General features: G+C 41.3%; 1 protein-coding gene across 1 annotated transcript in view; it reads right to left on the bottom strand.

The window, feature by feature from the left end:
• Positions 1 to 7,513, bottom strand: part of LOC107145158 (zinc finger protein 177-like) — a 14,514-nt gene extending 7,001 nt beyond the window's left edge. Inside the window, 7 exon segments of the mRNA XM_015488972.2 lie at positions 580 to 672; positions 1,021 to 1,147; positions 1,737 to 1,822; positions 4,165 to 4,242; positions 4,715 to 4,835; positions 5,419 to 5,502; positions 7,185 to 7,513. Coding sequence (XP_015344458.1) covers positions 580 to 672; positions 1,021 to 1,147; positions 1,737 to 1,769 — 253 coding nt within the window. The 5' untranslated portion in view covers positions 1,770 to 1,822; positions 4,165 to 4,242; positions 4,715 to 4,835; positions 5,419 to 5,502; positions 7,185 to 7,513.
• Positions 7,514 to 9,990: the final 2,477 nt, after the last annotated feature.

The following is a 9,990-nucleotide window of genomic DNA, read 5'->3' as shown; positions in this document are numbered from 1 at the left end:
GATGAGAGGTGGGAGGGAAAGGGAGAGAGAAGGGAAATTGCATGGAAATGGAAGGAGACCCTCAGGGTTATACAAAATTACATACAAGAGGAAGTGAGGGGAAAGGGAAAAAAAAAAAAACAAGGGGGAGAAATGAATTACAGTAGATGGGGTAGAGAGAGAAGAGGGGAGGGGAGGGGAGGGGAGGGGGGATAGTAGAGGATAAGAAAGGCAGCAGAATACAACAGACACTAGTATGGCAATATGTAAATCAGTGGATGTGTAACCGATGTGATTCTGCAATCTGTATATGGGGTAAAAATGGGAGTTCATAACCCACTTGAATCAAAGTGTGAAATATGATATATCAAGAACTATGTAATGTTTTGAACAACCAACAATAAAAATTAAAATAAATAAATAAATAAATAAATAAATAAAACAGTTCTTCCTCTAAGACCTAATGAAAGTATGAATGAAGGGACTGATAAAAAGAAAATCAGTAATGGCTTCACCCTTTTTTCCCCTGCACTGATTCATTCCCAAATCTCACTAGTCAAGACTGTTCTATGCAGTAACTCCTTTCTGCCCAAGACTCACCTTCAAAGGTGCTTTGGAATATTCCTTTCTCCTCTGTCCTCAGCTCTTCTTGTTCTACCTTGGAGATGAGACTGTGTTTGCAGAGCTGATACCCTATATGCGAGGAAAGACATATGACGCGGGAGGACTGTTAGGAGACAAGAAGACTTTCCACAAAACTGATTCTATACTTTGGCCTCAAAGGAGGCTGAAGATGGTTAAGTTCAGCTTTAGGAGCAGTAATAATCAGAGTAGAGCTCCTTCACAAGGCCCAAGAAGGAAACACTCTGTGCCCCATAGGAAAGTGACCTTTGAAACTCAGGTTCAAGATCATACACAGACTACAAATTACCTAAAGCTTTTAATGAGAGGACCATCCATCCCATTCTTTTCACAGACTATAATGCAATAAGTGTTTAAGAACTACTTGCTTTGTGAACAAATGAATTGCACAAGCCTTACCCACTGAGGCCAGGTTCCTAAAGTTCTCCAGCATCACATCTCTGTATAAAATTTTTTGAGCAGGGTCCAGCAATGCCCACTCTTCCTGAGAGAAGTCCACTGCCACTTCCTGGAAGGTCACTGAATTCTAAAACATCATATACACAATTTGGCTCAGCCAATGACTTATCTTCAACAATAAGCTGGGGAAGATGGGTGAAGCTGACAGGACTGGAAAGGGATCCAAGGCATTGAAAGCCAGGACAAGTGTCTGAGGTCTTCTGTTACAGCCCCCAGGCTCAGTTCTCATTAAATCTTCATCCCCTGGGCCATCTCATCCAGGCTTATAGCTTTAGCAGGTTTTTAAAGACATGGTTGACCTGATTTTTGCACAATTAGGTTGTGTGGACTCTTTGTCTTACTTAGATCCTACATAGATAGGGCAGGCTGCAGGAATAAAATACCTGAGAAATTAATAATGGTTGTTTTCCTAGTGGAATTTTTCCCATAGACCCAGCAGAGTATGGAATCCAGAATTCATACTTCATCTGGATGAGAAACCAAAAAAAAAATTTAAAAATGTAGTAGCTTTTCCTGACATTCCCTCTTAAAAAGCCCACATAATGGGGAGAGGACTGGGTCAGCCACACCTGGGGTGTAAAACTGCAAATCATGCATAAGAGATGTGCTTAAAGCACAGTAACATTTTATCAGAAACTGAATTATTTCCTACATACCTGTGACCAAGCTGGCAGCAATCCTGCAGCCATTCTTTCTCTTGGATATTTCTGCCCTAGCTGGACATGGTCCTAAGCAAACAGAGCTAAAAGAGAAGAAAGATGTTCATATTCAACACCTACAGACACAGAAGCTTCCTTAAATTTACATAAGAGTTAAGATTTGTTTTCCTATGCAAGAACATAGTATAATTCTTACATAATATGTACTTACTAATTTTTCTTTTTGAACTTCTTTCTGGCCTGAATCACTGCAAAGGCTTGTAGTCAGTAACAGTTAAGGAGCAGTATATGTTTATAGTGTCAAACTGTCTCTAAATGCCACTTACTCATGCAGAAATCAGGACTTACTGGGGAAAGAGCAGAGAACTATACAGAACAACAAATCTTCACGGTAGATCTGAAGTATTTTGTACCACACCCTTGGTTTAAACATCTTTAAAATGGGACATACCTCTTAGGGTTGGACTGACTAGTTAATATAAGTCAATTACTCAGTTCAATAACTGGCAATCCATAGAGGTTGGTAGAAATTAGAAATTATCATTTGCCTGTATTTCCTTTTAGGTGAACATATTTTCATTTAATAATAAAAGGATCATACTACAGAACAATGTTCATCACACTTAGCTGTATAACGGAAGTCATCAAAATTTAATGCTGCCAAACCTGACAGCAGAGCTGGGATTTGAAATCAGATCTCCTTCATTCAGAGCCCACCTCCCAGGCCTTGACTGCAGGTGCCTGTACCTGAGTATATATTATCTCCTGAGAAATCCTACTTTTGTGCATATTTCTTGACACACTTAGCTTAACTATCTATCGATGAGAATACCTCATGGTAGTCTAGGAGGCCAGCAGAGAAGTTTCAGCACACTGCTGGAGAAAAAAAAAAACCGATTATGGATATGTTGAACATAGTTTGCTCCCTAATTGCACCATAGAAAACAGTGAATCCAAGAGCTTTGTGTAGGCCAGCTTGACCCTATGGAATTGGAAGAAGACAGATTTGAACATTTCAGGACACTGGCCTAGGGAAAACAAATGGGAGGCTCTCAATCAAGAAGGCATATAATTTTTTTGGTGGGGAGGTACCACAGATTGAACTCAGGGGCAATCAATCACTGAGCCAATCCCCAACCCTATTTTGTATTTTATTTAGAGACAGGGTCTCACTCAGCACCTCACCATTACTAAGGCTGGCTTTGAATGTGCGATCCTCCTGCCTCAGCCTCCTGAGCCGCTGGGATTATAGGCATGCACTGCCGTGTCCCGCAAGAAGGCACATAATTTTAAGATGAAAAAAAATTTAAGTTCTTGGAGATATAAATAATGGAAGGAAGATGTTAAAAATGCAAGACCACTCAATGCATATATACTTTCAAAAACTGACCTGAAATAAAGTTTTCTCTTAAACAACCCCCCCCCCCAAAAAAAAAAAAAAAANTGTTGCCCAAGCAGACTTCAATTTGTGATCCTCCTGTCTCAGCCTCCTACATCTCTGGGATTATCGGTATGTGCCACCATACATGGCCATCTGGGAAAAATTTTAAAAAACTGTCATCTGGACCCTTCCCCAGAGATTATGATTTATGTTTTCTGAAAAAAAAACTCCCCCAAGTGATTCTAATGTACAGCCAAGGTCGAGATAAACTGATAAATGATATACTTATATTAGCTTAAAAAAAGATTAAAAGGCATTCACATTTATAAGCTGAGATATCTCTAGAAGAATACCTACCCAAGGAAGTACTATCAATGGCTATGTTCGGATGGGAACTGGGCATAACTCCATTTGTATACTCTTTCAACCATTTGAATTTTAAATCTTGGGAATTTTTTTTTTTTTCTGGGATCAAACCCAGGACCTCCCACATGGTAGGCAGCCACTCTGCCACTGAGCTGAGCCTCTAAAAAAAAAAAAAAAAAAAACAGATTGAGAGATTTGGCTGTTTTTAAGAGTTTGGAAATAATAAGGTCTGTGGTCAAATTGGTAGATTATGAAGAAATAATTCCCTAAAAATAAGATTGGTAATTTTTTAATTTTTTTGATGCTGGGGATTAAACTCAGGGCTTCATGTATGTTAGGCATACATGAAACCCAAAGTCTTTTATCCAGTCCCCTAAACACTAAAATCGATAATAAAACAGTAACAGGCATAATCAGGGAAACTAAGTTGAAAAGAAATGGACAAAGAGCTAAGTGCAAATGATACATTTCTTTCATCTTACTGACAGATCAAATGTTTTAAAGATGGATGGAAAGTGATGGAAGTTACCCAAGCAACCTCAGAAACCAAATGGACTCAATATTCTCAGGAAAAAAGTGTATCTTCAAAAGCTTTCTACTTAAGATTTCCAAATGTACTGTACATCTTATAGATAATGGCTGTTTCTCATAAAGAATCACATCTTCCTTTTATCTCACCTTGGAGAACTTTCTCCATTGTCCTCAGCTCTTCTTGTACCACATGAAAAGTCAGACCAGGTCTACGTGGCTGGTTCCCTGCTCTTAGGGAAAGAGGCATGATGTAAGAAGAATGTGCAAGGGATGACAAATATTTCCATAAACCAAAGGCCAAGATTCTGTTTTTCTGGCATTCTGACCATTGTCAGGCATAACTTGAGAAATAACATAATCTTTATGTTCCAAGTAGTCAGCCAGTGAGCTTTCAAGTGAACTGCAAATACAAACAGTTTATCTTTCTCTTTCATTGTGTAACAAAAGAACAGTGATCTTTCCTCTGAAACATAGGCTTAAGCTTGTACAGTTATGAAGCCTTTTATCCATGGAGAAAACAAAGACAGTACAACAAACAGAATTCCATTTCTTATGAGAAAGTCAGTAGACAGTAAGTCTTGAAAGGAACACCTTTGGTTTGTTTATGATTGCATTGCTATTAATATGCAGACCCTAGAATATGATACTTAATATTTATTCAGGAAAAACTAAATTGAAGAAATGGTACCAACCTTACCAAATGGAATTAGATTCTTGTAGTTCTCCAGCATCGCATCTCTGTATAAGTTTCTCTGAGTTTGGTCCAGCAAAGTCCATTCCTCCTGGGTCAAGTTCATATCCTCAAAGGACACTAAGTCCTAAACCATCATAAACACACTGGTGTGAGACAAGGAGCATCCCCACTATGTCATTTGGAGAAGAATGAGGGACCCAATGCTTTGAATAGGTTCCATGGTCTTCACTGCTCTTCTCTTTTCTATCTGTTCATATTTAGTGGTGACCTAATTCAGTCACATGGCATCTCTTTCACCTGACTGTATCTTACCACAATAGACTGTGATCCATTTTGGCCTTATTTTTCTCTACTAACAGGTTTTAATGTAGTCTTGAACACATTATAGGCACTCAAATAAATGCTTAAATGATAGCATAAAATTCTCTGAGAGAAGTACATGTTAATTCTCTCCTTTGCAGTCTATCATAGTAAAATCAAAGAATGAAAAACATAAATGAAATTCAGAATGAATTAGTATTGGAAAAACGGCATCACTTCCCTATGTAATCTGTTAACCACACGAGAGGCTATAACTTGAGGAAATCTGACTGGAAACTTAGTCCCTAAGTCCTATTTGTTTGAAGAAACTCTTCCACTCAGGGGAAATACAGTTACTTGATAGGAAGCAGCATACTTTTCCATAGAAAAGTCAATTTCCTACTTACCTGAGAATGATTTGTCAGCCACTCAGTCACCATATTTTCTTCTTCTGATTTTGCCTCATGAAGACATAAAAAGCCTTGAAGATCCTGAGAAGAGGAAATAAAACTTGAGAACCCAGGATGCCCACAGTTTCCATACTCACAAGCCTGGAAGGCACTTCATACAAATTCTAAGTGGACACAAATTCTAAGTTGCCTTAAAATGCTGAGCAGCCTGTGATGTGTGTGCCAGAAACAGTAGCAGCATAAGTTATTATCGTTATGGTTTGAACATGAGGTGTCCCCCTAAAGTTGTTGTGCTAATGAAAGAATATTCAGCAGTGAAATGATTAGATTATGAGGGCTGTCACCTCATCAGTGGATTAATCGATTTGATGCATTAGTAATTTGAATGGAATAGTAGGTGGTAACTATAGGCAAATGGGGTGTGGCTGGAGGAAGTAGATCTCTGGGGGTGTGCCTTTGGGATTATATTTTGACCCTGGCTCTTTAATCTCTCCATTTCCTGGCAACTTTCCCCCACCCCGTCCTTTTGCCATGATGCTCTCTCTCCTCTGGCTCAGAGCAATGGGTGGACTGACCATGGACTGAACTTCTGAAACTCTGAGCCCAAAATAAACTTTTCCTCTAAATTATTCTTGTCAAGTGTTTTGGTCACAGTGACAAAAAGGTGATTAACACAACCAGATATAATCTATCCCTAAAGAACCTACCAAAAACAAAACAAAACAAAACAACAAAAAAACCAAACCAACTATTCACTACTGCAAGTCTAAAAATTAATACATAAAAATCAACTGGGGTGGGTTGGGGATATAGCTCAGTTGGTAGAGTGTTTACCTTCATGCACAATGCGGTGGGTTCAACCCCCAGAACTACCACTACCACCACCACCACCACCACACACACACACACACACACACACACACACACAAGTAAATAAATCAATCAATTGGGTTTCTATAACTAATAATGAACTATCCAAAACAGAAATTAAGAAAACAATCCCATTTCAAGAGAATCAAAAACAATGAAATACTTCGGAATAAATTTAACGAAGATGGTCAAAGGCCTGTACACTGCAAATATACAATGTTGAAGAAGACAGATATAAATGTAAAAATATTCTGGATTCACAGATTGGAAGGATTAATGACCTAACACGTGATTTGGGGATGTTTGACATCCAGAGACTGGCGTGCCGTTTTTGCTTGAGAGTCGTCAAAAAATTAGCACCCAGGTAGCATGAAAACCCTCTATGTCTTGGTTTGAATTCTGACCCTGTCCTTATATACTAACCACAATAATTCCTTGCATGATCGAACTTCATTCAGGTTCTTGAACCTTTTCTGAAGCTCACCTGCACAGCTCCTTGTGAAACCCAGTTTTAGCAAGAACCCTGTTAAGTCACGGTATCTAGAACTCCCGTCTTCCTAGACACTCCTCCATTTTAAAGCCCAAGGGGTGAGCTGGGCATAGCCCGGTGGTAGAGTGCTGGCCTAGCTGCGTAAGGACCTGAGTTCCACTCCTGACACACGACCACCAAAAAAGGCTCTAGGGAATATACAGGCTCTGAACTGGGACAGAGGTGATGATTTGGGAGCAGTGTAGGCCTGCTCTTCTGGGCGGCCATCCTGGGTTTATTTATAAGCATTCCACCCACACTGTCCATGGTGATCTGATCCACGCGCTCCCTCACAACCTCAGCACGTCTCCCTTTCTCCCGTCCAGAACCGACACCCACAACCAGAACAATTCCAAACGCTCACCGAGACACTAACTGCCAGGCTGGTGAGGCCAGGAGGCAGCCAGAGCCGGAGTCACCGTGGCCTGGTCGGCAGGGATGTTACTGAGGAGGCTTCCGAACAGCGAGCACAGCGCCTGGCAGAGCGCGCGAACCCGCCGGCGCCTGGGGACCCAAGCACCCCAGCGGCCGCTTACACTCAGGCAGGAGCAGCCGGCCAGGGCTCTCGGAGACAGTGGGAATTGTGGCTCCCGAGCGCCCACGGGAGGCCGGAGCACGCAGCACCTCTCTTTTAGACCCTCCCACTCCCAGGTGACCGCTCCCGGCAGGGTCAGACTTTGAGAGCTCTGAGAGAGAAACTTACCTTCAACGCCGGAGGGAACCTGCGGTCAAGAAGGTTGCCACCACGCGCACGCGCAGACCCAGGCGGGTGGCGCACGCGCAGACGCGCAAGTTCTGCAGGGGGCGTGGCTCCAGAGGATGGGCTGGCCGAGGGTCGACTTCCCTCTCTTCCAGTCCAGTCTTTGTTGTCAGCAAAGACGAAGTTTGGCTTGGCCAGGAGGGCGAACACCTGATTTTGGGGTCATTTGACACCCAGAGACCAGCGTGAACCTTTTGCTTGAGAACTGTCAAAAAATTAGCACCTACGTAGCATGAAAACCCCTCTGTCTTGGTTTGAATCCTGACCCTGTCCTTATATACTAACCATAATGATTCTTGGTATGATCAAACTTCAGTCAGGCTCTTGAACCTTTCTGAAGTTCACCGGCACAACTCCTTGTGAAACCCGATTTTAGCAAGAAGGCTGTTAAGTCAGTTTATCCAGAACTCCTTCCTCCCAGTCCTCTATCTGATCATCGTTGATATTAAAGAAAAATCTGAAAATGAAGTTTATTTGAGAAAGAAAAAGGCTCTAAAACCCACAGGCGGTGTTCCAGATTGAAGATGGTTCTGTTAGACGCTAGGCGAGGTTCGCACCTTTTTACCAAAGCGTCCTTTTTTGTTTCAGCTAAAACTTTCTGGAGAAACTTACTAAGAACCAGCCAAGGTGACCACGTCAGTCATTCTTTTAGGCACCCAGCAGTAAACTTGGCTCACTGTAATACTGAACTGAGTAGACCCAGAAACGCCAATGTCTGCCATCCTTCCTTCCAGTTGAGCATGCTCAGAAATGTGCCCACCCCTACATGCGATTGTCTGTATAAATATATATAGGTTCACAAAATAAAATGCACATACTTCCTTTCCTCAGGGAGAGCATTGCTTTGCAAATAACTACAGTGCTTTCATTCCTCACTGAGGGCAACAAATCCTTCTCTATTTTTTTCTTTGGGTACTAGGGATTAAACCCAGGGGCACTTAACCATTGGCCACAACCCCAACCCTTTTAAATATTTTATTTAGAGACAGTGTCTTGCTGAATTGCTTAGGATCTCACTAAATTGCTGAGGCTGGCTTTGAACTTCAATCCTCCTGCCTCAGTCTCCTGAGCTACTGGGATTACAGGCATGCACCACACGAGCCAGCTTTCTCTATTCATTACCTCTGGTTGTGCTCACTGGGTCCACATTGATCAAGAAAAGAACCTATTACATTAGGTTATAATTCAGAGTGCCCCAACCAAGTCTGCCCACTATATTTATTTATTTATTTTTATTTAGCTGAAGAAAAGGAAGTGAAATGCAGAAACAACCTGATTGGCTGCAGTTAGCATTTGCCTTATATGCACTTGGTTGTTGAAGCATTTGCTTTACATGAGCATGGGCTGATCAGGTGGCAGCCTGTGGCTGGCTGAAACTTGATTACTGTGATTCGATGAGACTCCGGTTGCTAAGGTTAGATCCAAATTGCTTACACATCAAGCTACAATCCACTTCACAGGGGCTGTTTGAAGCCAAACTTAATTTAACAATATCTAATCAGGTTCTTAGCTTTTAACATTCTGGTGATGTATGATCACTTTGGCCTATGTTTAGCAAGAAATCTGTTAGGTTGGTTGAACCAAAATTCCTCTTTTATCTGTGATAGTTTCCTCTTAGTATATTCCTTTCTGACTTCCCCTCCACACAACCAACTGCTAAGGAGATAAGATGATATCTGAGATAAGATATTTCTGGAAATCCATGTATTCTTTGTCTTTAGTGTCTTTGCACGAGAAGATTTCAAGCAAGACGTGAAACTTAGTAAAAGAATAGCAGAATTTATTAGAAGAGAAAGAAGGGGAAAATACCCTCACAGGAGAGAGTGCTTTCTCTCAGGAGAGTGACAACTCACTTTATTAGGACAGAAGGGAAGGTTTCTAGAGAATCCCACCTAAGTGTTAAACCACAACGCAAAGAAAAGACCATCAACTCCAATTTAAATCAAATTAAAGCAAGCTTGTAATTCTGACAGGCCAAAATCCGTGGGAATAGTAGACAGCCATCCAGCTCTCTAGGAGTGTAGCTTTATAGCACAGAAAGTTGCAAAAAGGGGAGGTGTCTTGAGAACTTACAGATAACAGGTTTTTATAAGCATAACACAAAGGTAGGTAGTAGATTTAATGGTCCAGCACTTAGGGAGTAAATTTAGATCCCAACATCAGAATTTATGAGGCACCATTACAGCTTCCAAGAGGGTCATTATCTGGCCAGGGAAAGGCAGAATTTATGAAGCACCACTAAAGTTTCAGAGAGGGTTGCTATCTGGTCAGGGAAATCCAGGCATGGGTGAGTTCAAGGCACGGGCAGGCATTCCAAGCAAGTTTAGAAATCACAGTAATTTATAGTAAAGCCAAAATGGGCTCACAAAATAAAATGTGACGAGATGGTTCCCAGTCTTAAGAGGAAACT

This window comes from Marmota marmota, unplaced genomic scaffold (assembly GCF_001458135.2).
Source record: "Marmota marmota marmota unplaced genomic scaffold, marMar, whole genome shotgun sequence".
Classification (NCBI taxonomy): domain Eukaryota; kingdom Metazoa; phylum Chordata; class Mammalia; order Rodentia; family Sciuridae; genus Marmota; species Marmota marmota.
The sequence above is the reverse complement of the archived record's forward strand: the minus strand, read 5'-3'. Positions and strand labels throughout refer to the sequence as shown.